Raw genomic sequence first — 27,545 nt, 5'->3', positions numbered from 1 at the left:
GTTCTCCCTTTCTTCTGTCTAGACAGCCACGACCACAGTCATCCCAGCGCTTCCTGAAACAGTGAAACACAACACACAGGTTCTACACAAATATGTTTTGGCAGATGTCAATTTACATAAAGGCTGATTTAAAAGAAATTATATGGCGTAGGCTGAAGTGATTGAAGTTAGAATTGTATCTTAATCTAACTCTAGTCTTTAGTTTGCCTTTCTTTGACTAGCTCCTGTATTTAGGGGATTAGACAGGAGAGTTTTACCTTGTGATCTAATGGATGGTGACTAAATAAACTGAAGCTTCCTGCTGTCATCCCCAGCTAAGCAAATCTGTTTCTACGTCACCCTTGAGGGCAGAGGCCCCCCCTGAGAAGCGGGTGCTCCAGTGCCCTTCCCTGCTTGGGCCTTTACATGTTCCCTGGCATCTAGCAARCCAGCTCTCCCTGCCCTGCTCTGCTCTGCAGGTTTATCCTATTCTCGCTCAGCTGCAGCAAGAATCATCCTTTTAGGAAGGAATGCAAAGATATTCSTATCATCCTGAGGTACTAGAGCAGTGAAAAGTGTGGGCAAAAATCCTCTTTTCCCCAAATGGTGGGATTGCGGCCGGTTCAGAGGCTCTTCCTCACACCGAGTCTGCTGCTGTCTGGAAGGCGGCCGGCAGTCAACAAGCCGTGCGGAGCACAGAGCTCCGCGCTGCTGCTGCCGCCCCGCCGCGCTGGCTGCGCCTGCCTGGGAAGCGCCCGCCTTTGCACACAGCCTCGCAGAGAGGGACGTGAGGCTTGCTAAATAATCAAAGCYGCTGAAAGACAATACAGCTCCTGCCTCCTGAGAGGAGCACTTAACAGCGAACGTAATTGCGCAGATGTTTCTGTGACCTTCCATCTTTTCTAGCTGATGACAGGCAGCTACTTTTTTTTTTTTAACAGAATAGCCAGATTTTGTGTTTCAGTATATGAGTRCAGATATTTGCTCTCATGCTTGTGGCTCTTTACATTCATATCTCCAAGAACTGGACTGTTGATTCAGTCTCTGAACCTTCATTGTAGCYGAGGACTCCCCTGGCCTAGGCAGTGCTCACGCTGCATGAGAAGAATTGCTGGTCTCTGAAAACATGAAGGGTTTAAAACAAAGCAAAAAAAAAACCCTCCCACCAAAACCCTCTGTGTTCAAAAGGAGCCAGAGCTATGATAAAGTAGTATTGCAACAATAGAAAATAAAGAATACCAATAAAGTAAAGGAGTAAAGAGGCTACTGCTCTGATGGGAAGAGGTCTCTGCCCCAACTGAAGGGTAAGGGGTCTGCGTGCCGAGAGGGTGGCCCAGGTATCTCTGCAGCCTGACAGGGCTGTTTGAGGGGAAGACGTAAGGCAGTGCTTGAACCAAAAGACAACTATTGCAGAAATATCTTCAAGACTGGTTGCAGTTGTGAAGGTAGCTCAGCCTGCCAAAGCCTGAGCGTTGCAAGTGGCAGAAGTAACCAGGAAGCTGGAGCAGAAAGGGCTGCTAAYGACCCAGAGCAGATCCTGCTCACAAATGTTGCAGAACTGGCTCCTGGCAATAAAAAAGATGGACTGATCTTCCTGCTCCTAGTGGTTTTAATAAATGCCTCCATAAACTAGAGGATAAGCCCCGGTTTAGGTCTTTCCCCCACCTCTTTATCTTTCCGTGCTCATTTCCATCAGCAGTGGATTTACTGCTGYGGATTTGCTAAGTGCACCTTCACACGGAAACAGGGTTTCGTAACGCGCCCAGGTAAGGTACACTGGAATGAACCTGTTCCAAAACCTGCCTGCCAGGGAGCAGGCTGGCAGATAAGGAGATAGAGAGGTTGTGGTTGTGCTTCAGCACTCTCTCATGGGCCGTTTGGCTGCAAAGGAGTAACCACTCCTGCTCGGGAGACCGGGGAGGTTTTCATGAATCTGATCTCTCCAATCTTGCATTGATTTAAGAGGGCAGCATTTCATTATTCTTTTTTTTTTGTGCTACTAAGAGAGAAGGGGGTGTATTTCTATAAAAGTTTAGTTTTAGTTTTGTATTTTCTTTACTATTCTGTTGTTAAATTTTTAATTAAGATATTGATAAGCTATGTTGTGATTTATTTAAACTTGCACCGAATTTTGTAAAGTCCAATGATGAAATCATATATACTTGCCACTTGTCAAGTATAATAAAGTTCAGTTTTAACTTGCACTTAAGCCAGACTTGTRCACATTTAACTTGTATTTCAGCAGTGCTCTTGGAAATTTGCTGCTGTGTTTTTGTATGGCAACTTGAGTAGAGACCAGGGAGGAATGTAATATGAAATTGTCTCCTTCCTCCTCATTAGTTATTTGCTTGACATCTGGCTCAAATGTGTATTGCAGGCCTTTCTTCCTCTTTTTTCAATTAAAAAAATGCCTTTTTCAATGAGGAAATAATTTTCAAAAAACAGGCTATAGAAAATCTTGAGTTATAAATCATCTTTTCCAAAGGAGAGGCATTTTACCATCTGATCCAGACGGCTTCCACACACAAAACGCTTCCTGCTTTCTTTGCAGCGGGAGGCTAAGGCCGCCCTTGTGTTTTGGGATCTGTATGTGCTGCTTCCCATGAACTGCTGCTTATTAGCAGTGAAGGCACAGACAGCTTTGTGTTTGTGTGGCTCAGCTGAACCGAGGCAAGGATGACATAGATGGTGACATCGGTGCTTCTGAGCATCTCTTTGTACTGAGGCAACACTCCAGCTGATTTTTTTTATATATATGTACAAACATGTGTAAATGTAAAATGGATAACAGGCCCTGCTTCCGCTTTCTCACAGCCCTGAGCTTTTGTTGGTGAGGAGGAATTCTGGACTTTTCTTGCAGGAGTGTGGGTTGTAAAGGATAACTGGCCCTTTCTTGCCACCAGACTGTCTATTGTTAAGTACACRTTGGTCTTGGTGACATAATAATGTTATGGCTCTAAACAGAGGGGCTAGAATTAAAAAGAACACTGTCTCATTCAAAGTGCAGCAGGAGCATTGTCCAGATATATGTAACTCTCAGGGTATTTTCTTCTGCGGTTCTTCATGTGACTTCATGTCTTGTTACTGTGCCCAACTGGATCCCGTTCTGAGGAGAGAGTTAACTTTCTGCTTTTCCAAGTTTTTATCCCTCTGGTAACTGATACTTTAGTCAGAGTTGGCACAGCTTCCTTGTGGTATCGTATTTAACTCCATTCTCTATGTAAGGGGGAAGTGTTAAATCAGGAGTATCCCACTGKTTTTAGACCATCTATCCAAAATGTCTAGAACTTGCCACGGGTTGGTTTGTTTTTCTCCGGGGAATGTAAAGCATAAACTGCCACTATAAATTGTAATCACAGCTTGCCTTGAATAGTCACTGCAGCTGGGAATCCTGCACATCAGACCCCTAGGTCTTAAAACTGGGCAATCAATTAGCGCTGCAGCCGAGTGGCTTTGTCATTAGTGAGAGAGGACAGCGGTGCTCCCTGATGAGCAGTTTGGAAATAAGTCCCAGGAGAGAAAAACAGCCAGGAGAGAAAAACAGCCAAGGCCAATGCATAGGAAACACTCAGCGTGAGGGCTTCTCTAAAATGTAAGGACATCTTGCCCACGGTAGCTTTCTGTGAACTGCTGTTGTTGATTCAGTACTGCTGTTGTTGATTCAGTGCTCCAGAATACTTTTTTTTTTTCTTTTTTTTTTTTTTTCCTTGGTGCAGCTCATAGTTGCTGGTGGTCCCTGCAGATGCCACGTCAGGGCAAGGCTGGGCAAGGCTGGACTTTATCCCCCCCACTCCTGAATTTCCCCTTTAGGAAAGCTGGGTGCCTGGAGGGCAAGGCCTGGCGGAGCTGGGGACTTAGTCTCCACCTTAGGCTGTGACTGACAGGGAGGTCCTGAAAGCAGGACTCCCATCCATCCTCCCTTTCTCAACCCAGGGGTGTAGTCTGCATGGCCTACTCCCTAATTCTACAGTAAAAGATGCTCAGAGTAGACAAACAGAGCAGTTCAGCTTCAAAATACTGGCAGGTTTCTGCTGAGCACCTGAAATGTTTCTTCAAACCCTTACACCTCATCAGATTTGTAGCACAGGCCAGGCACCGCTTTGTCACTCCTAAAATTTCTATGCTTAGTTTTGCAGTTGCCATAAAACAGGTGGAAGGAGAGGTTGATCAAGCTAGGTGGTATACGTATGTCAAAAGTTTCCTATACCTTCAGGAAAAAARCAAATAAATTTACAAGAAAGAAAACTGGAGCCCAAAGGTACCTCTTCTCTGCTCAGGAAGCCCATGAGCCATAGGTCCCCTTCCAGAGGTATGGAGGGGTGTCCAGGCTAGTTGTTCTTAAGTCGTTCCTTACTCTTCTGGTGACTTTTGTCAAAGGCAGGATAGTGCACAAGGTAGGGCTTCCATCTGACCTGGTAAACCCTTTCCTTAGTGAACTGCAGGAAGGTCTTTACCCGGGCAGACCGAAGTTGGCATATTCCTGTTACAGGAATGTTCTGCATTAATGTTGGKTTTTGAAGAATTTGAAATGTTTTGGCTGAACTTCAAATAATAGTGTGTCCTGAAGCAGACATACAGTTAAGTGAACTACGGGGCAACTAATAATTGAAACATAATGAAATTTATTAAACAGTTGCAAAACAGCCYTACAGTGGGAAGTGTCAGCACCTTTAGTTATTGTCCTACACAGCAGCACAAGCCCTGTTGATAATACTGTGGAATTACTATGGTCACTTTAGAAAGAAAAAATGTATGGAGAGGAGTAAAAGGAAGTGTTGTGCCTTAAAAAATGGTCTGAAGGCTGCGAGGGTGGTGCTTGTGCTGGGTGCAGGGGTGGCTCGTTCTTGTTGGGCTTCAGGCCTGKCTGTGCTCGCTGGCCTTTCCTCCCGTGCTGCCAGGCGTCCCGCGGGAGAGCCCTCCAAACGTGCCACAAGATGCTGCGGGAGCGGGGAAGCGCTTCTGCAGGCGCCTGGGTTCCTGCCGCGCTGGGTGCCGCTCGGTGCAGCCGGGCACCCGTGGTGAGCAGCTGTCCTGTGGCTGGATGTGGCGCTGTTTTTAAAGTGGGATTTATGGGAGATGGGCAAAGCAGGGATTTTACTCAGTCTTTCACTCCATTTCTTGAGTTGTTTCTCACAAYTGTGTGTTTCTTACTGTTTCTCAGTAAGTCTTATTTTGCTGTAGTCTKGCTGAGATCTTCATTTGGGTTTGGACTGGTTAATATTTCTTAATTCGGAAAGGTCTTTCAAATGACATTATGTTTAATTCATTCCAACAGAAAAGATACCCGCCTAAGCATTTGATGTGACTGTATTTACAAAAAAAGGCTTCTCAACCTTGTGTTCATGATGCACAGAAGTGACTGAAGTACCTACCTGTCCAGAGCAATGTGTGCAGTCCTGCCTGCATCAGCTACCTTGGTGTTAATTCTTTTAACTTTTAAAGCATCTAGAAAACAGCAGAGTGGTTATTGTACTATTGGGAGCAAAGTGGAAACACATCTCCCTCGCGCCTTCTGAAGATGGTCACCTTCAAAAGAAAGTTAAGCATGTGGGGGTTCATTTCTTTTTGTGTTATGTTTAACTTCTGAAAGGAATTCAGTTCTGAATAAGAAAAGTTGGGCGTTATTCCACTGTTAGACAAGCCTAAGAAAAGAAAAGGGAAAGGATTTTAGCTTAGGACTTCTGAGATACTGTTTGATGACTCTTAAGATTTTTTCTGTGTTCATTGTTTGAGTTTTTATGGTAAAGGGTGTGTTTTCATTCTGTAAAGCTTAATACTAAGGGCCAGCTACTATTACAATGAATTAAGTATGCAAGCACAAAACCCCCAGTAGTCACTTTTGTAGAGTATGCCATAAAAGAATCTTTTTTAATTTAACTTCAGCTCCCACACATTCTTCTCATTCTGACCCGATAAAACTTACCCTCTCTCACTGCAGGTTTAGAAGACACTTTGCAATCTCCTGTTGTGCTGTTTGACTGCTAAGAGCCAGAAAAAGTGACCAAGCAACAGTGAGAAGGAGTTTGAGGCAGCAGTTGCCAGAGTGACAGTCGTCCAATGTAAATATGTTACAACTCTTCTGTTTATCATCTGTTTTCAGGGCAGTTTAAGCTGCTGGAACAAGACCGAGATATTAAGGAGCCAGTGCAGTATTTTAACAGTGTGGAGGAGGTGGCTAAAGCATTTCCTGAACGAGTTTACGTCATGGAGGAAATAACATTCAACGTTAAGGTAGTCCCTGAATAAATATTTATCCCTKTCTAATTGATTAACTGTTACAACCTTTATATACATGGCAAGTGAGCAACGGCACTGTGTGGGAAGTGTGATTTTTTTATGACAAACGACTCTTCAGTGTTGCATTTGGAGATGGGGCTTTTCGGGATGATTTTTGCAGCCTTAAATCAACWCGTCCTCCAAGGGCTTTCCTATGCAGTGGCACTTTGGGGAGAAATCYTGATGATCCATCCAATAATTCCTTTAATTGGGAGGCTGCTGCCAGATTTTAAACAAATGTTGTTTGTTGCCCCCCTTCYCCCTTACAGCCGCCTGAATTCTGTTCTCTGCAAAGCAGCAGCTGCTCAAATCCCCGTCCAGGAAGCCTCATTCCCGGAGAGCGGGTAGGGGGAAATGATGGAGTTTCTCGTCTCTGAATTGCTGCACTAAGTAGGGTTGTGGCTAAAACAAAGCAACAAAAGACCTGCTTGTTCTGCGTGCGGGTGCCGTGCTGCAGGTCAGGCCCCTGAGCTGGGAACTTGTCCCCACCAAGCAAACCACAAGTGCAGAGCACCAAATAGCARCAGCCGGACGTGGCATTCCCTTTCCTACCTATGTTTGCAGTCAGGCACCATCCAAGCTCTAGGGCAGCTCTGCCAACAGAGCTCAACAGCTTTTGGCTCAGTCTGGTTCATGTGYTGGCCAGGACGGGGTGGGAGGCACAACGGGACCAGGCTGCCCTCATTCATCCCCGCTTTGTATCCTCAACAGGGGAAGCTGGTCGATGCTATTGGTGCAAAAACAGCACAGAGGCTCCTTGTCCTTCAAGTGTAAATGACACAGCTTTTTTTAAACAGCCTTTTAATGGCTTTTTCTCCTTCTGTTAATGCTGGGAGCTCTCAGGTAGTCCAGAAATTTTATAGGTGGGAAACAAGATTGATGAAGACTGCAGCAAGTGCAGGAGCTTGTTGGTCAGTTCATTTAGTGATGCAAAAAAGAGCCTTTCCAGTCTACACTTTAGTAGATTGTTTTCATTTATGCTCTTGACTAAAAGGAACCCATATAACCGAGCCTTTCAGGAGTGAGGCTACATTTGAAAGTTGGAATTCTTTTGCAATTTTAGGATGGAGCCAGCCAAATTGAGGCCACAAGAAAATCCCGTTTCTATCCAGGAAAAAATCAGCCTTAGATTGGGGCTGYTGGGCCTATCCAGTACTGTGTCACTATTGCTCGGCTGATGAAGGACCGAATGAAGAGCGTGGCACATGGAAATGTGCAGCTGGGGTTTTGCAGGGTGAAGAGCATTCATCTGCAGGCTCGTTTAAATGTAAAATGTTGTGTCTCAAGTTCAGTATGAGTATTCTAAAAGCTCTGCCATATTTAGCAAACTGAGAATTCAGCATAGCTCACTGTTTTATAGCAAATCCATTTTTAAAGCTCTTACAGTGATATTCTGTAATGTAAATAAGTTATAATAATCTAGTTTAACTTACTACAACAGTTATCTGGGCAATGTTTCTCTTGGCAGATTTTCCATTGTTTCAGAGTCTATTTCAAGTCTTTTCCAAGGTTGTCATCTTCCAAAAAATAAATGAACTTAACAGGATTAATTGAAACGTTTAATAACTCTTTACAAAGAACAGAATCGTGTATGCAGGCATTTTAATTTAAGGGAAATCTTGTGAAACTGACTTGAGAGAAGGATGGAAGACAGCTAAAGTTGATTTCTGTCCAATACAGTGTGTCCWCTTAAACTCAGACCAAAGTAGTTGGTAGTTAATCCAAGATGGAAAGAGAATATGTTGCCTAGAATACCTAATGAAACATTCATGATGAAGATGAGGAGAAATCCTTAAATCTGGGAATTCTTGTTCTAAAACTCTTAACCTTTTCTGAGATCAATTTTTAAGAAAGGGGCTGTAGATTTACAGGATGCCACCAGTTACTGCATGGCTTTGTCTGCACATGTTGAGCTCTGCCTGACTATGCCTTATGGTTGACTTGGTGCAAACTTTGGTCTTCTGTGTAAATCCATGTCTAGTTAGGCAGTATTTTATAGCTAGCACTGTCATTTAAGAACTGCTTTTTCATTATGCTGTGAGTGAGAATCTTCTCCAAGGGAATTATTTTATTTCACATTGTGTGTAAGTTTTGAAAAGGAAAAATGAACCACCTTATCCTGGGGAAGTGGGGGGAGATGAGTCTCTCTTCCTTCCTTCCTTCCTTCCTTCCTTCCCACTTTGCAGCTAGACAGTGTTGTGGGAAGTGCCCTGAGGCAGGGCTTCTAGGATCTGCTGTGCATTTGAAGGGAGTACTCCCCCCAAGCACCGTTTACAGGTTATCAAACAAACAAAAATTGATTAAACATAACTTTTGTAATGACTATATGAACCAATTTCTCCCTAAAATATTCTGAATTACTGTGCTTGTATGCTCATCTGCTCCACTCAGGTAGCTGGTGGCCAGCAGCAGATACAGACTCAGTAATTTAGAGCATTCTAGGGATGAACTAATTCCCCTTGGTGAAGTATATCTTTAGCTTACACCAAACAGAAAATTAGAGACATTCTGTCTTTTCTTTCTTGAGCAGATAGCTGGTAGCTTGCACTGTTGCAGACAGTTTTGTTTCTGTAGCAGCATTACACTGCAAAGATGCAACTTYTTGACACTGTGGTTAGAAGAAAGTCGTTATTAGGAATGTCGAGCTACCATCGGGCCCTACCTTTTGCTGAACCAGCAGCAATAGGTTCTTGCAGTCAGATATTCTCATCCCATACAGATGGCAATCTATACAAACACTCAGGAAGCTATTTGAAATAATAGGAAAGATGATTTGGGGGAAAAAAATGCACAAAAACTTCACATCATATTGGGGCATAAATCAGCATAAGTTCTATTTAAAAAGCATGTTTGCTAGGGCAGATCCTGGACGAGCCATAACTCTAAGCCATTCCTGAACTCTAAAAGAGAGCACAGTGACTTAGTGACATAGTAACACGCTKTAAACCTTCTGGGATCTCATTTTCATCTTGAAATGATTTTCCTCTTGAAGGTATCACTCAGTCTCCCTGGAGACACTGARTGTCAGACCAACAGATATTTTTGCCTTGAGTTTGCAAAACATCCTTACTTAGAATACTGTTAGCTATAGTGCTTTTTTTTTGTTGTAGTTTTATTATTATTATTTTAAAATATTATGGTAGTGACTACCTCTTTTCTCCAGGATCTGATAAACAGTTTTAGAGTGAGAGAAGTAGCTGCTTCACGTCTGGATTCATGGACCTTCTAGAGGGTTTCTGCACAGAAAAGAGCCTAGATAGAAAGGTTCACAGCCTCATATGGCTTCATGGGCTGCACTTCTGGGTATGTCACATCAAGAGATGTTTCATGTTAGAAATTAAAGCCCTGTCATTGTCTGTCATATATTTGAGGACTCTGAACTTTCTGATTTGCTCGAGACATCCTTAAGGCAATGGGGACAGCTGCTTTAACTGCCTTCAGAGCAAAGCCTGCCACKGGAGAAGGAAACGTGCCTGTGCCAACGGAGGAGGTGCACGTGCCCATTCTTTGTCTCGTGAGACAAACAGATTCATAAAAGGAAAAAAACAAGAAAAAAAAAAACAAAAAAAAAAATTCTTATTTCTTCAGCTGACATTCTCCTGAAGACTGTGTTTTTAGTATTAAAAAAAAGTAAACTTTAAAATAATAATAATAATAATAATAATAATAATAATAATAATAATAATGGATTGATTGATTGATCCTTTGGCTTTAATACTGAAGATAGTATGCAGTAACGATGAATAACAGACCTCAAAGTTAGAGTGCAAACTAAAAATCCTAGCTGTGATTTCTTACTGTGAATGCACTGCTTACACTAATAGAATCTAGCAGGCATAGCAAGTTATATGAAGTCACAAATCATTTCTATATGAAGTCTATGCATGCCCAAATGATTAAACACTTCTACTTCAAACTGTAACAAATTAGAACTGTTGGAGTTCAGGACAACTTATTGACTCAGGTGTTACCGAAAATCTATTATTCTGAATTAACTTTTGCTTAAGCAAAAGAAATTTATATGCTTAAGCTTCCCCAAAAGCAATGTTTCCTAAATAATCATTCATCATCTTTCTGATGTCTGTCTTCTGCAATAAATGGAATTGCCCTTTGAATTGCTACTGAATTACAGAAGTCTTAAAAAATGTAAAAAAAAGTAGTGACTTAACCCACCATTTTTTTTTTGCAGTTAATGACAAAATATCTCTAAGGCAGCAGCCTCTCTGGTGTGCATTCTGACATCAATATTGAATTGCCAGTATGGATTGGCAACAGGAAGGTAAAGAGTAAATGCAGTGCAGAGTAGTCCTCTCTATGTTAGTTGCTCAGTTTGAACATCAACAAGTGATTTCCAGATGGCTTTGGACTAGCGAATGTCCAAGTGCCTCTTGTGCAAGGCTTGGTGTGTTCATAGCTCGTGCCTATTGCCAGGGAGAACTATGGGAGTCATAGTGTGTAAAGCAGTTTGTTTAGAGAGAGCACCCACAAAGGTGAATGTATTTGTGAAGGACTTATTGCCGGATACTCCCAMGGCTAATTGTTTAATAACTGGAGAAGGCTTGTTGGTTCTTGAGTAACTGGCAGCAGCTGGAGGCACGCAGGTATGGCAGCAACTGCTTCAAGTTGTTGTATGGGAACTGTCCAGTGAAGAACTCATCTTTTAAACAGAATGTATGCAAAAAACAAACACAAACASAAGCAAGAAAGACATGAGGAAATGTTTGGGATCTTGCTTGCTTGCTCTCTTCCTCATTCTGTCAGCTGGTCTCTGCTTCCTACCAGTTATGAAGTTTTATCTTCACGCGTAAAGATTCAAAACTGAACCTGTCAGGAGAAGTCACAAAGGAGGCAAGAGTATTGTTCTAGGGTAGAGAGGAAATGAGCTGAGAGTACAGGTCAGAGTAGAGTCACATCAGGACTGGAATCAGCTATTAGGCTGCTAAATGAAGGCTTTCCAGGCACTTGTTAAAATATTTTCTGACTTTGAAACATTCTACAGAATGTACAGTRTTTTCCATGATTTTGAAGAGTCTGCCAGGTGCCAGAAAAATATATCCTGATTTCAGTCTTAGTCTGAACTACTCTAACTTTGCCCCTCTGAGACAGTACACTTTTCTTCATATTAAAGTTGTGTGCTGGGTCTTGTCCACAGGCTGGAACACACTGCTGCAGTTCCAGGTGTCTGAAACAACGCAGGGCCGCTGCCTCCCACCAGTGAATTCACAGAGTAACTGATGGAACAGGCTGGGCCAAGTGGCTAGAAAGTGGCTTTGCRGAGAGAGCCCCCACTGCTCCCAGTGGGCAGCTGAATGGTGAGCAGTGTTGTGGGGACCAAGGCAGCCAACTACATGTTSGGCTGTATTAAAAAGAGTAGAGCCAGCAGGTTGAGGGATGTGATTTTTCCCCACTATTCAGCACTTGTGAGACCACAGCTGAGTGATGTTTCTAGTTTTAGGCCTCCTGGTACATGAAAGGCATTGACATGTGTGAGCCCAACAAGCCAAGATGATTGAGGGACTGGAGCAAACAACATATGAGGAGAGACAAGGAGAAGTGGGGTTGTTCGGCCTTGAGAAGCCTGAAGGGAGATCTTGAGCTGTGCATGCCTACCTAATAGGAGGGTGCAAGGTAGCTAGACTCTTGTGAAGTGCCCGGTAGAAGAGTCAACGGACACAAGGTAGAATATGGAAATTCCCATCTAATGATATAAGGAAAAATATCATTCATGGCGAGAGTGATCAAATGCTGAGAGTAGTTGTCCAGAGAAGATGTAGAAACTCCATCCGTAGGGAAACTAAGAGATTAACTGGACAAGGCCCTGAGCAGCCCGCTCCAAGTAGAGCTCCTTTGAGCAAGAGGTGGGACTAGCAGACTTGTAGGGTTCTCTCCARTCTAGCTGGTTCTGTGAGCCTGATATCATCTGATATCCTGTGCTAAATTCCATGGCCCTGGCAATTTCTTATGTCTCGTGGCCACTGATAAATGGAAATGGTTTAGTGAACAAGACAAGGTAAGCTCGATTTTCACAGATCACTGCAGTGAATGCAAAATGAAGGTTATGTAGCTATTGTGTGCTTTGAGAAATATAAACTTAAGGAGACAGCTATGCATGAGTTTTTAGAGAATTTTAGAGTGGTTTGAATTCATGACAGACATGTATTCATGATGTAGATATATGTTATTAATGATGATAGATGTATTTGTTGCTAATGTCCTGGAACAAATATTTACCCACTATGTGTACTCTATAGATGCTAACTAGCATGTGGTAATAAATGAACTAAGTGCAAATCTAACACAAAAAGAGAGAGATTAGCTTTTCTGACTTTCAGAACTTCAGAATAGATTTAGCCTCCATGTGTCTGCCAGCAGCCTTAACTTCACCATAGTAAATCTTTGTGAACAGGAATGAAGTCAGAGCTGTGCACTCTTTGGGCACTTGGTTTCCCTTTTTCAGTTTCTATGATAGTTAGAGACAGCAACAGATATGTCAAATTTTTATTCAGAAAGAAGTGCACACAACAGTGTTTTATTCAGAGCACCAAACTGAAACTGGGGCATGGCTTTCCTTTTCTTGCAAGGCAGTAAAATATAGCTTTCACCCATTATTATCCTGTGATCCTGTGACTATCTTTCAAAAAAAAAAAGAAAGAAAAAAAGGGGGAGAACATTTTCAGAATTGTAAGATTTGACCAGGCCTGTCCAATCTAAAGATGCATTTCTGGTGGTGGGCAGGACAGATGCCCTCCACTGCAGGGCTGTGCAAGCTGGTTACCTCCACGCGCCCACCTCTGACCACCCGTTCTTCCCTTGCCCGGCGGCTGTTTGTTTGTGAGTCACCAGGGAGCTGCGTGTTGTCAAAGCAGCAGCCCTGGGCTGTAACACCTCCCGCGCTCCTGGCAGGGCCTCTGGGGACGTGAGGGTGTGCAGTGACTCATCACCAAGTCTGAGTTATGGWGAATGTGGCTTGCGTTGTCCAAGCAAGTATCTGTAGGTTCTAGTAACTACTTTGCTTACCGAATCTGCCCTTCCAAAAGAGAAAGGGGGAGAATTGGCTGATATGTGCACAGAGCACTGTGTGTTCTCAACCCTTATCAGCTTCGCCCGAGTCAAAACTACCTCCGTGGCTGCAGGCTGAGTGAGGCTCTCTGTGGTGGCTTTGAGGAGAAAAGGGCAAYGAGCATCACTTGTGTGTTATCAGTAAGGCCTGACTGCCTTCCTTTCATGCCCTGGTGTTTCATAATCTCGTCTGGCCAGCGGTATAAACTGTGAGTGAGTATTATGTACAATAAAATTCTAGCAGTTTCCTGGATTAGACTAATTAGTGTGTGTTTAGATAATGTGGAACTGGAATGACTTCCTCTCAGGAAGTACTGCAACTGGAAAGCCGAGAGGGCGCAACACCTCGAGCAGCTGCTCCGCGCTCGCTCTGACGGGCTCGCAGAGCATAAGCCCAACCTAGCGAAGGCAGAAAAGTGGCAGAGCACAACTTGCACAGCGAAGAGTGATTTTACAATGGTTATAACTAGCTGGAATTATACTCTGAGTTCATGCAGTGCCCACTTTGTGATGAAAATGGAGTTTGAAGCCTGGTATTTGGACTTCAGTCCAAGCTGAAGCTGCAACTTCATTGCAGCTAAATGAAGTTTTTGCGGGTTTTGTAGGTAAAGAGGGGATTTACTGTTTTTGCGTGTTTTTTCAGCTGCAAATTTTTAATCATATTCAGTATTCCTTTAGTAATATGGTCTATAGCAGGGCACTGGTGTTTTTCTGGTGTTCCTTCTTTTGTGAATAGACATCTGCTGCTGCTGAGGAAGTTCTGGGTGAGTTCTGTTAGGTCTTCAAGAAACACCTTACATGTGAAGCCACCCAAATAGGGCATAGAGTCTCTTTTACTCTTGTCTGTAAAGAGTTATTCCAGTCTTAAGGAAATAACTTGAGCAACAAATGAGCCTTGGACGTCTGTTTTTTGTTGTTGTTGTTGTTGTTTTTCCTCTCTCTGCAGTGCACTTTCCATAGAGAAAAGCGCACACATGGCTGTGCATATGTTGTTTAATCTCCTAAATAGCAATTATGATCAAAAATGAGGAAGGAAGTCTATGACTAGGAGAGCAAGGAAGCAGGGGGGAGTTTGGCAGATGGGATAGAACCAATACTCTTGACTTCTCCTTCAGGGAATAGATGTCATCTCTCATTCCCAGTAGCCTGGAAGAGATTATATCAAAGGGATATGCTTCATCTGTAATGATGAGATCACCTTTCTGCTCCTCAGGGAATTGAAGATGGTAGAAGGATGTTTGCTTCCCTCAAAATCCTGGCACATGAGTATCAGAAAGCAGCAAAAAAAAAGGTGGGAGGGAAAAGATGTCCAGGAAATCCAGATATGGTCTATCATAGCTGCTTGACACAAGAGGCTGTTTGAGTTGTTGGGACATGTAGATTTGTCCTGTCTTAAAAAAAAAATAAAAAAATAAAAAGTTTGTGTATGTTCTAATATTGTCTTTGATAATTTCAGGTGACTTTCCCCACACATAAGATAATGAGAATGTGTGGCACAACCAAAATCTTTCTTGGCCGATCTCGAGACTATAAACCTTGCATTGAGCTACTCAGCTTTACAATTGAAATTAGTTTCTTTCAAAATACAGTTTATAAGTACACTCTGAATAGATTTGGTATGAGCTGAAAACCTTCAGACTTTTTCTTATTATTTTGCAGGTGGCTTCAGGTGAATGTAATGAAGACACCGAAGTTTACAACATTACGCTTAGCACTGGAGATGAGCTCACTTTAATGGGGCAAGCAGAAATCCTTTATGCAAAATCTTCTAAGGAGAAGTCACGGCTCAACACCATCTTCAAGAAAATTGGGAAACTYAACTCAATTAGCAAGCTGGGCAGAGGCAAGATGCCCTGCCTCATCTGCATGAACCACAGGACCAACGAAAGCATCAGTCTCCCTTTCCAGTGTAAAGGCAGGTTTAGCACCCGCAGCCCATTGGAGGTGCAGATGCAGGAAGGTGAGCACACAATTCGCAATATAGTTGAAAAAACCCGGCTGCCTGTTAATGTAACTGTGCCAAGTCCTACACCAAGAAACCCTTACGACCTGCATTTTATCCGGGAAGGGCACAGATACAAGTTTGTCAACATTCAAACCAAGACTGTGGTGGTTTGTTGTGTGCTTCGTGGCAACAAAATTATTCCAATGCATTTTCCATTGCACTTGACACTTCCAAAATTTACCCTACCTGACAGCCTTGTGAAGGGGGAACTGTGGCATGAATCCCTCATCCAGCACTGGTTTAATATATGCCAGGAACAGTTTGACATAGATGAATATTCCCGTGCCGTGCGAGATGTGAAAACTGACTGGAATGAAGATTGCAAGAGCCCGAAAAAAAGTCGATGCACTGGGCACAGCCACGTGCCAAATTCCCTGAGCTATGCCCGGGATGAGCTTACTCAGTCCTTCCATCGGCTGTCGGTGTGTGTCTATGGAAACAATTTGCACGGGAATAGTGAAGTGAATCTTCACGGTTGCAGGGACTTGTGTAATGAATGGGCCCTGTTTTCTCACGATGCTCTTCAGTACCCCGATTCTGGGGACAGTAGCAGTGACTATCTTTCTCCTGAATTTGGTGAAGGAACATTGTACCTACCTGCTAAACAAGAACTTCCTTATGAAGAGCTGTGGTTGGACCAAGGATCAGGAAAGCCTGGGGACCAGCCTCTTACTCGCTCACTAAGTGAAAAGAACAAATGTGACAACTACAGAGGCTCTTTCCGATCAAAGAAAGCACCTCTTCCTGTGCCTGGGACTATCGGAGCAACACCCAAGTCTTCAGATGTTTCCCTACCTCCACCTCCAGTGCCTCCCAAATCAGAAGCAGTAAGTCTGGCTTGACTCATGTTGTTTTATTTTTGTTCTAGCAGGTGAAGAGTATGCTTGGGATTATTTTTAGAGGAGATCTTGATGGGGAGTGGGCAGGGGGATGGCAAGGAAAGGGTGAGAGATGATGTGCTTCAACTAATTGCCTATCAAGTGTGCTAAAAATCATAAGAGATCTGTTTGAAATCAAAGATCAAATAGTCATTTGATCCTGAAACTCCTAGGGGTTATTTATTGCCTTTTTGGTCTCACAAACAAGAACTGTGGATTTTCAGGTCAATACATTGCTTTCCTTGCTTTCAATACTTTGCTTTCCTTGCTTTCTGCATCATCTCTCTGCAAATACTGCATATTTTCCTCAAATTTTCAGTGTTTGAAGTATATGAGACAGGAACCTGCTTGGAATTGCCTGATAGAGATCACGTCTGTGTCTTCAGTTAACAGTCTCTGGTAGTAGGAATGTCTACAGTTTCTACAGATTTGCGGTGTGTATTAATGAGACCTTATTTTCTCCTTTGCAAGTTTATGGCATATTTTGAAGAATATTAAGTGCCATTGTCTTCAACCAAGCTTTACCAAGCCAAAACTAAATTTACTGCTCTATGTTGTCTGCTTAAAGAAAGCATGTTTAAATGGTAACTCTGCAGAGTTCATCAATGAGTCTTCCCAAAAACTGTGTGTTTCCAGGCCCAGAATTGCTATTGTAAACTTACGAAGAAATCATTCTTCCAAACCTGAAACTTGGTGGAAACTTCTGTGAACTGAGTGGCAAGTCTACCAGTCATAAGATCTCCTGACATCATCTTAAGCATTAATCAATAAAAAAGGAGAAAGTTCCCTCACAGAAAACTTTTTGGAAACTGGCAAAATTTGAATCATAAATGCTTAAATCATGTGTTTCTGGGTGGCTGATCCCATCCTTTTTGTATTGCCACTGCACAGGGTTGGCAGTAGCCCAGAGAGTCAGACTGTGGTCCGGCTGAAAAAMTGATCTGTTTGAAAATTAAGGTTCGATTAGTTGAGCTGGGTTAGCTCTCGATGGATTAACCTGCTTATTCCGCTAGGCAGTTACAGCTAGGAGAGGAGGGAGAGAGAAGTGCCAGCGCAAACCTGAAGCGTACGGATGCAGGGCTTGGACTGTGCCACCAGAATGGTGGAAAAAAAGCAGCCACGGCAGCTCCAGCAGAGATAGGAAGTAAAAAACATTATGTCCTCTTCGCAAAGAGTGTTTACATGTTATGTCTAAGTGCTGGAACCCAAGCACACTCCTTGCTTTGGAGGTCAGGTATGTACCTAAGCTCCATCCAAGAGGTTTGGGCGGGCGCCAGCCTGCCCCGTACGCGCCGAGGTTCCCCGGCAGCCTGCGCTGATGCAACCCGGCCCACCTCCTCCTCCTCCTCCTTTCCCAGCCACATGCTCCCGCCTTCTCTTCTGTGCTGGCTCTGGCACTCCGTGCCTGGGCAGGGAGCCAGATCTGAACCTGGAAAATGATTAGTTTCCTGCTGTGATTTCTGCGGCCTGGGGTCAAACGGGCGGCAGGGCCGCCGTGAGGGAGCGGGCACGAGACCGCAAGGGCCGCCCAGCTTGCAGGGCAGGGCCTGGCGGCTCCCAGCAGCGCTGCCACGGTGCCGAGGGTCAGCCCGCTCCTTAGGGAGAACCGGGGGCGTTGGGAAGCCCTTCCTCAGGCCTCTCACTGGGGTGGCGTTTGGGGTACATGTGTGTATYGCCACGGCAATGGCCGCCCAGGGTCATCCTGGAGAGCGCGCTGTTGGGTGCGTTCGCCGGCCGAGGCAGTRGGGGTGAGTGCTCACAGCAGGTCTGGTGCTGCCTTCTGGCCGTGCAAGAGAGCTCATCTCTGCTAAAGTTATTAGATGGCGTCTCAGAGTGGACAGAGGCATAACCTCATAAAAAGAATTTCTGAATTGCATCCCCATAGACGGGGTAATCGGGTTTGTGGCTTCCTGGAACAGCCCTGGGATGGGTATCAGTGACCGGCTGAATTCGTGAGTGGGTCGAAGTTGAGAAGATGTTTGTGTGGTTTCCATGTAGGGTATTTATAGAATAAATAGATCTCAGTGGCTGCTGATGAACATGAGGTTTAGTCATCACACCCCCTAAAATGATATTCCATAGCATTTCTGCAGAGTTTGGCYGGCAATAATATTTTCACATGCCCTAAATTTAAAATATGTGTACGGGTGCTATTTGTAGGAGAGAAGGACACTCCAGTATTTCAGCAGCTTTTATTTTTTTCTTCTCACATGCAGGATAAAAGCATCCTAATAACATGCATTTTCTAAATACCTGTGAGGAAAAGCCAAATAGCATGGAGGCAGAAGGAAAAGAAAACAGACTTTGAATTAAGGCCTGTAACTGCAGAGTTCCTTCAGCCCTCAAACACTTAATTGGGGTAAAATCAGAGACTGTTTTCCTGATTGATTTAAGGCATGTCCCAGATGGAATATGCCGGAAGTTCAAAGTTCTGCAAGCAAGGGACATTAAATTGCTTTACTCGTGGCAATAGCAGCAACTGGTTTTGTTATTTTTTGGGGTTTTGTGCTGTTTTGTTTTTCCACCCGGGCAGTCTCAGCTGCAGTAAATCAGGTCCCTGAGCACGTCTCGGGCCCTGCTGCAGCTCGGACATTCACAGCGCTGGAAGGGGGCAAGCACACTTCATGGCAGCCCTTCTTGAAGAGCCCCACGGCCAAAACAGGCCCTTCCCGGGGTATTTTGAGCAACGTATAGAGCAGGCACTGGGCTGTGACAGCCCAGGGTCCAGGTGCTGACAGGATGGTGGCAGCTGGCACTAAGCAAAGTGAATGAGGTTATAGGGCTTTTTAAAGTACCTTTAGCACCGTACACCATTAAAAAGGGCTCACCATGGCTGGTTCAGAGACTGGGGTGTTTGAACACAGACACGTTTGAATGCAGAGCTATTGCTGTGCAAATGTGCTTTATATTTGCATAAATAGGCAGCCCTGTCAGCTAGAGCTGTAGGGTGAAGGAGTATTTCCTAGGAGCAGCCATCAAGTCAATCATTTTACCACACCGTGGATGTCCTCTGCTGTCTGGACTCTTGGACCAACGAGGCTACATCTGCAGTGAAGTTTTGCCATCATTCTTGCTAGTTTAATCTGCAAAATCTCTCTGTGTTATTCATCTGCTGTGCTTCCTGAGAGCCGAGTCTGGCAGCAGGAGTCACAGTCTTGTGACAGGGAATAACTGGGACTACAAACTGATATTATTTACAGCCTAATTCTGATCTACAGTGCAGGTCAGCAAGGGAGCTGGGTATTGTGTGTTACAACAGTACCTCTGAATGCCAGTAGCCCCTCCAGTAAGGTATTTCTTTAACCCCTTGACCATCTGCAGTGCTCCGAGAGCTCCCCTGAGTGGTCTCTCTAGCCCCATGGTATGTGTTCAGTAGCACCATGTATTAACTTTGCCTAGTCTGACGAGGGGAAAAAAAAGTCCTTAGGCATCCTTGGGGCACAGCACTAAAATGGTTGAAGAGTTTTATGCCTGAATTCAATAACAAACATGAATAAAATTGATTCCTTTTTTTTTTTTGCAAGACAGCAAATAAGAACCCTTAGAGSAAGATTTATTTCAGTGTTTTATGCTGTTGGGCATTTCCTGTAATTCTGACTTGTTCTGAATTAGGGAAAAAATGTTCTACAATGTCCCAGTCCCCAATTTTCCATTTCACATAAGTACTAAATGGGTTGTTACATTTTGAAAGCACTGAAGCGAATTGCAAAAGGTTCCACTTTTATTTTGTTTTTAAATAAATTAAATCACTTTAATTGCTAATTATGTGTTGTGGAATTGCTAAGTTCACTTTTAGTTCTGCAGTGCTGTTAAACTTGGAAAATAAACTGTGACTTCCAGACAGAATGAGAGTTTCTCTTTCCTGTTGCATCTAAGACTATTTCAGAGAAGGAGAACATGAGGTCTCTTCCTGCGTGGGGTAGGTGGTGAGTCCTTAAAAATCTTGTCTGGCAGTCTAATTTTTGGTAACCTTGCTCACCTTTATGCATAGTAAACAAAGCTGCTCTCCCAAGTATGTGTTGACAAATTTAAGGCCTGAATTCAGCCTTTTTTTTTTTTTAATTTTTTTTTTCTATGGGGATGTATCCTGCTAATTTGCTCTTGACTGGACAAATAAATAAACTGCAATAAATAAGCCTATTGGCTTTGTTGCTAGTTTTTTGTAAAGTTAGTTTTGGAGAAACTTAAGGTAAGAAAAGACCTAATCTGCTTTAATAGTAAAAGTCATACATATTTTTTTGTGTTGTGCATGCATCATGGCAATCTCAGCAGCACTTAGCAAAACCCCAGATCTTGCTTATATTTCTCTCCGTATCATTTGCTTCACTAAAGTGGTGTCTCTCAACACTGATCCTGGAGGCAAGATCCATTATGTGACCTGGAAATCCACTTGGAGACAAGAAGTTCTTTTGCCTGAAATCCATCCCGATAAGTGGTTCATTATTTTAAGGGGCTCTTCTGCCCCGTGTCTTTCAACCTGTACATTTTGCACTTACCTTGACCCCGGAATTCATCTTTGGGAGCTGCAGAAGGACTGAAGATCCAGATCCCGGCATCCACGTCTGTGTGCATTTCAGGCTCCTGACTGGAGCTTAAGGCTTCGTTCTTTCTTTGTGCAGGCAGAAGAGGAAAAAAATGGAAATATGTAATATATTTATAAGGTAACCAATTTAAAAAACAACTGAAGCCCTCGTGCTTCCCCAGGTTTGGCACTGGAAGCAGCCCTTGCAAAGGTGCTGGGCTAGGGAGCGGGAGCTCGGCTGGGGCCGCCGTGCCCTCTGCTGGGCGCTGAGCGGAAGGGAGAGCTCAGCCCGGGCCTGGGAGCACCCCGACTGGAGCAGAAGTGAAGCAAGAGCAGCCAGGGGAACCAGCAGCCCAGTTCCAGTCACTTGTAGCGCTTCCCTGCAGTTTATTTATGCCRTGGATGTGGCTGGGAAATGGCAGCTACATGAAGCGTTCCTGAGGGATGGAGCTGGGAATTGTCCTCTAGCTGCTTGGCTGAGTAGCGCTGGCAAAATAAGTTATGAAACATGAAAGTCTGTGAAAGCTTTTCATCTTGCAAGCTTGGATTGTTACATCTAAATAAGCAGAATTAATGGAGTTTAAGCCTAATGAATTTCTTCTTACAGATCATAAAATATCTAGAACAGTCGGATTTTGTGTGTTACTGAAAGGCTCTTTTGAATTGTTTTCAATCTACCCCTTTTTAAGTGAACAGATTTCAAGCTTTTTAATAAAAAGCTCCCTAAAAAGATAATTAATAACCACTCGGTGTAAGGCATTCTTTTGGAGGTCCTTATGGCAGCCATATACTGGTGTAAATATATACACTCAGTATTATTGTCCTCTCCTGTGTTGATTGCCTCTTGGAAAATAAGCCTGTGTTTCATCAGTTTCAGAGTGCTGCTACCCCGATTTTCTAGCTTTTACTTCCATACTCTTCTCTTGCACAGGTGAGAGAGGAATGCAGGCTCCTGAACGCTCCCCCGGTTCCACCACGGAGTTCAAAGCCGTCCTCCTCCACCAGTCCCTCCATCCCTCCTCGCACAGCGAAGCCGGCACGGCAGCAGACGCGCTCGCCCAGCCCCACTCTGTCCTACTATTCTTCMGGACTGCACAACATGTATGTGTTGGAGGTGTGAGCGCCTCATTCTAGCACCTTGCCTTTTAAGAAAGTTAAATTTAGCCCTCTTGAAACCAGACTGATGTGTTCATTTTGAAGGTGCCTGTTTATAAACGTCTGACGCTGTTGCAGAGTTGCTGAGTTTCCCTGAAATGGGCTAACCTATTTTTAAAAATTGAAGGGGAAACAGAGCTCCAGCAGAAATTGTACTCTACAGGAGGTAGCTGTTTATATTAAATGCCTGCACATGAGGCTACTGGTAATCCTATCGTAAATTGGCACAGGTTATCTAAGTGGAAAATCTTATACTGTTCTATGTACTTGATTGAAAAGCAAAAGTTTTTAGGGATAGGACTTTGAATATATAAAGGAGAGCATCTCAAAGATAGATTTCAGGTGGAATGTCAATGCTATATGCACGCAGTGCAACAAGTCCTTGATAAACTTGGGGAAGGGAGCACAAAGGGAGTGATAATCCAGAAATTGTTTTGCCAGCTATATGTGAACCAACTGGCAGGGTGTGATTAGGAAAAGAGAGGTCACCAGACACCATTGAGTACAAAGTCACATGAAGTGGAATGGGGCCAGGCAGCTTCCAGATCAAACCCACTTCAGCACAAACTAGAAAATCKACTTCAGCAAGTTGGCACTGGATTCTGAATTACCTGGTTGCATACCTTTTCTTTGCAGTGCAGCATTCTTCTTTTGRCTTTAGAAAGTATATAGCCTTTTGAAACCTTACTTCACTTTTGACTTGAGTTTGTTGCCATTATGTTGGTATCTCTTCAATTTTTTTCCTAAGAAAGAGGAGAATCAAGAGGAATTTGATCTGAAAATCAAAAATTCATTGATATTTATTTCATTCTGGTTGAAGCTGATATACATGACATGCTGAACTTGCCTTTCTGAGCTCTGCTACACACTTGCAGCTTGGTCTTGTGTCTCTGGCAGTGTTCACTCTGGATTGAAGCTGCCCATTTGTTTTTGTGAATGCCTGTTGGGTGGTTCTCCCAAGGCCTACTCCACAGGATACTGAGCACAAGACCACCCAGCATTTAGCCACTAAATGTGTTTTCCTGTCTTCATAGCTAAGAATACATCTGCCTCCCAAGAAAACAGGAAGATACTGAAAAATAAAGTTCCTCAGGCTTGCACTTGATATATGTGTCTGGGACTTTGCAAAGTTTGTATGGAATTCTTAGGCAGCTCGACTCCAGACCAGATATCTCRATTTTGATAGCATTAACTTGCTGCTGCAAAGAAGCAGCTAGAAAAATGGTCATCTGTGGAGTAACCTGATGACTGGTGAAGTTGCTTTTCCAGTCTTGTCAGTTTTATTCATCAGCTACTCTCTGGCTCATGAGGGGGAGTAGCCAATATTTTAAAAACATACAAAAAATATGTAATTTATCCTTACTTGAGTGTATAAATGTCCAATGCCTAACTAACGTAACTGTATTTGAGTTTTCTCTTGCATTCCCTGGCACCGAATCCCAGAGGGTTTATTTTGTTGGGAGATGAATAAGGAAGTACTCAGAAAACGGTACTTTATTGGTTTTCAGTAATTCTATTACTCTTTTAAATCATTAAATGTTCCCATTTCTAATATTGGATTAGAGAACGGAAACAGGATCAATCAATTAATTTCTCTCTATGGTTAGTTATTTAGAACACCTCATTGACTGCCTTCTCTGAACTGAACAGCCCAGTGGCTAGATTTGTGAAAAGAAAAGCAAAAAAAAGAAAAAGAAAAAAGCTTTGTGCTCTGCATGTTACACCAATTTTCCCATCATTTCTGCCTTTAAGCAGCCAGAAATGACCATCTGCGAGTGTATTTTGTTGACAAAAAAAAAATCTCTACTGTTTTACGCTTTTAGCTGCTTGAAGAGGCAGACTTGTTTTCATGATACRAACAGGAAACAAGAAAGTTTGAGAGGGTATAGAGTGGAGATGTAGGATAGAGGGATAGAGAAGGAAACAGGGACTCTTGTGGTGAAGTGTTAAAACTCATCTCCCAGGGATATAGATGAGAGCTGCTCTTGTGCATCCGTACTTTGCATTTGGGATTTGGGCACGGCAAGCCTAGGCTGGCTTCCTGCTTGAGGCAACTACCTGCTGGGTCACTCCATTCAAAACTYTGCTCTTTTTCTGAACACTGCTGTCCTCCTCAAGCAGTTTTCAAGGAGCTGTCGTAGAATGACAGCCTAGCTTCTTTCCCAAGTTACTAATTTCTAGGAGAGAAATGAGACTAACTAAAGCAATTACTTCAATTGTTGGTTTCCTTCCATTAAGTTAGGTAAGGATTTTATAATTCTACTAATTGTCTGCCCAGTAATCTGGCTGATCGGCCAGAAATTCCAAAGATCCACCGAGTCCTTCAGGCTTTCTTCTACAGAGTGATATAGAAGCAGCAAACATTCACTTTTGTTAATAGATTTCAACTTTTGTTAGCATCTCTGTCTCTCAAGGACACCTGAGTATAAACCATCAGTTACCTTGGACAGGCTGAGCTTAATTTTCGACTTAGAAGTAGGTCAGGGTAACTTTCTTTAGGAGCCTTTGAAAAGCAATTTTTCCCATCATAAGTTCTAAAATATAGACACATAAACAAGTCACAGCGGGGTCGGTGTAAAGCATGATCTTTCAACACATACAGATGAGTCTGATTACCTTTCCAGGTAAGAAAATATTCCAATATCAATAAGCATTAACTTATTCTATATTATTGTAGAGCTATGATTTTTACCAGTGAGCCCTGAGGAAGCATCCTGTGCTCTGGATGCGTGCAAGTTCTGCAGCAAATAAAATTGTTGGCCCAAAAAGAGCTTTTGATTGTATGTTACGTTGCTCAAACTTGTGTCTAATGCAGTGGTGACCGGTCCCTCTTAGGAGCTTTGGTGTAGTGCAACACATTTGAGGTCCATAAATAGAAAACACTGTTTTTTTTTCTAATTCATCTACTATATGTGAGACTGTTCCAGAATTAGACTGTAGAAGATGTGAGTATTTGGGAGATAGCACAGAGTTGAATTGAGACATCTATGTTTTTATTTGAGCTTGGAGAACCAAGACATGAGTCTTTCTCATGAGGTTTTGGGGTATATAAACATTTTGTCAGGCTTCCAGAAAAAGTAACAGAACTGTCAATGCATTATTCAAATGTATTGTTAATTCAAGTCTCAAATGTTTTCCCACAAGGAAAACGATTCTGTCTTCGTGACAGCYGCCCTCGGGTTTTGTCAGTTGATTTATAGGTTTACTTAAATGCCATATTTTTTGTACTAACACAATCCTTTCTGCTTTGTCCCTTAAGCAACGTCACAGAGAGTGACAACACAAACACAACGGAGAGCACACCTGTGTCCTGCTACCCCTGTAACATGATGAAAACCGAATCCAAAGAGCCTGATAGCACGATGCCTTTTGGAAGCCCCTCAGCTGAAGCTCTGTCTTGTAGGTTATCTTGGCCAAACCATTTTTCAGGAACCACTGAAGGTCTAAACAGGAATGATTTCCTGCTAGATCCAAGCAGGAGCTATAGCTACCCCAGGCAGAAGATTCCAGGCACGCCAAAGAGAAACTGTCCAGCACCTTTAACTTTTGACTTCGATGGGTGTGATCTCCCTGAGGACAACTCTCCGCTGACGCCAGCAGAGTTTCCTAACACCGTCTCCAGCTGCCCAAAGTCAGCCAGTTACTCCCTGGAATGCACTGATGAGAAAACCCTAGCGGTCAGCAGCACCAAGCAGAGTCACTCGTGTCCTGCCTTACCTCCTCGCGCGCCCAAAGCAGGGGGAGAGAAACCAGACGTAGACACGTGTCCCCTGCCRCTCAAAATAGATGGTGCCGAGGAGGAATCCAAAACCGATTCAGGAGACCTCTTGGAAGATCAGTACCTGGTTAAGAAGGGCCTGCAGGACACTTTCTCTGCCTCTTACCCCTTCTCGTCTCCCCTCCACCTCCAGCTGGCACCGAGGTCTTGTGGGGACGGCTCCCCCTGGCAGCCACCCACAGACCTCTCGGGACTCTCCGTAGAGGAAGTGTCCAAATCGCTGCGGTTTATTGGCCTGTCAGAAGATGTCATCTCATTCTTTGTTACGGAGAAGATTGATGGCAATTTACTGGTTCAGCTTACAGAAGAGATCCTTTCAGAGGACTTCAAGCTAAGCAAATTGCAGGTTAAGAAAATCCTGCAGTTCATTAATGGCTGGCGGCCAAAAATGTGACGCTGACTGGTTTTTAATGAGACTGTGCGAGGTGTGCTCGATGCCCTTCAGCTAATGCATCACTTCCTGTTTTTTGCACTAAAAGCCCTTCCTGTAAATAGTAGTAGAAGAATACTTACTATGCAGACAAAAGTTTGAGCGGTGAACAGATCTTTTTTTCTTTTTGTATGTCAATAATAAAGGTAGAGAATCTGCAGAGGTGTGCCTTGTGCATCCCTGAACATTCAACAGCTGCTAAAAACTGGACATTAAGGGAATTTTTACTCCGTAGTCTGTTAAGACTTAGTCGTATTTATTACYGAATAATTTGATGCTGAAAGACACACCAATCTAGTTTACAGTTTTTTGTTAACTGCAAAAAAATGTATTTCTTAAGGGATTATTTCTGTTCAAGTAATATTTGTCAACATGCTGTGTTGACTTTTTCATGGCTTTTCTGTTATCAAAAGCATGTTCAGATACACAAAAACATCTTTTTTGACACTACATCTGAAAGTGTTGAGTTGCTGTGAAGTGCTACTAACACGCTGTCCTTGCAGCCTCTTTTTTATTAACAGTCTCTTCCTGACTACCTGTRGTGTGGATACGTTCTCCATGGTACTTTGAGCAAAAAGAGTTAAATATTTTGAAACAAAAGTCTCCTTGAGTTCCTTGCCCCAAAGGGAGGGAGAAGGGGGRATTTTCCTACAGAGCTGCTCTGCCCTGGCCAATTAAAAGTTTATGACCTGTAGATTTCCAAAGTTGCTTTTGTAGCCGGATGGCTCGGGCGAGCAGCCTGGCTCCTGGGCGTGCGGCTTTCTCATGGGAACGGCGCTTGGAAACTCKTCCAGCAGCGGATCCCGCCCGTCCCCGTCACAGCCCGGCTCGTTCGCCCGGCTCCGCTTCCCTGCTCYGGCAAAAGGCAGCGCGTTGTGTTGCCTCTGCCGAGGTCACGAGCGCCTGACAATGTGCTCCGTGTCCTGCCCGGTGCCTGCGGTGGGATCTGCGTAGGCAGTGGTGGTTGTCCCGTGGGATGCGCTTGCGATGGAACCCCAGGGAGAGGGAAGGAGGAGAAGCGGCGCGTGCAGTGCAGGTGAGAAGGGCCCAAGCGAGAATTCGAGCCTTGCCTCCACGACGTGTTGGAGAAGTTGGAAATTTCCCCTGCGTTGCTTGTAGTGGGCCAGGAGGAGGTGGGTTACGTAGCATCACTCAGGGCATCAACGTGGAAGAGACAGTAACATCTCAAGACACTAGTTCAATCGCCCACTTTCAGAAGCTCATGGCAATAGATGCTGTCCAGGAACAACATTCAAAAGTAAGTGTAGAGATGGGAAGGGGGCCTTAGGCTGCTCTCTGAAAATTTTGCTGCTTAGAAAGCCAGAGGGACAATAACTTTCAGCTACTGAGCAGGGCCCTGGCCAGGGTGAGACTCTCATCTGCTCTTTTTACATTTTGCAATTTAAAGAAGCTCTCTCCTTCCATTGTAGGGTGCATCAAGAGAAAACACAAGAGCAGAGGAC

General features: G+C 43.7%; 1 protein-coding gene across 1 annotated transcript in view; it reads left to right on the top strand.

Annotated features, from left to right (window-relative positions):
- Nucleotides 1-26,887, top strand: part of GAREM1 (GRB2 associated regulator of MAPK1 subtype 1) — a 93,408-nt gene extending 66,521 nt beyond the window's left edge. Inside the window, exons 3-6 of the mRNA XM_026051591.1 lie at nucleotides 6,080-6,210; nucleotides 14,974-16,146; nucleotides 21,651-21,820; nucleotides 25,134-26,887. Coding sequence (XP_025907376.1) covers nucleotides 6,080-6,210; nucleotides 14,974-16,146; nucleotides 21,651-21,820; nucleotides 25,134-26,046 — 2,387 coding nt within the window. The 3' untranslated portion in view covers nucleotides 26,047-26,887. The remainder of the gene's footprint in view (nucleotides 1-6,079; nucleotides 6,211-14,973; nucleotides 16,147-21,650; nucleotides 21,821-25,133) is intronic.
- The last annotated feature ends 658 nt before the right edge of the window (nucleotides 26,888-27,545 follow it).

Source organism: Nothoprocta perdicaria, unplaced genomic scaffold (assembly GCF_003342845.1).
Source record: "Nothoprocta perdicaria isolate Ctin4 unplaced genomic scaffold, notPer1 scaffold_77, whole genome shotgun sequence".
Taxonomy (NCBI): Eukaryota; Metazoa; Chordata; class Aves; order Tinamiformes; family Tinamidae; genus Nothoprocta; species Nothoprocta perdicaria.
Note: the sequence above shows the minus strand (reverse complement) of the source record. Positions and strands in the feature narration are given on the sequence as shown.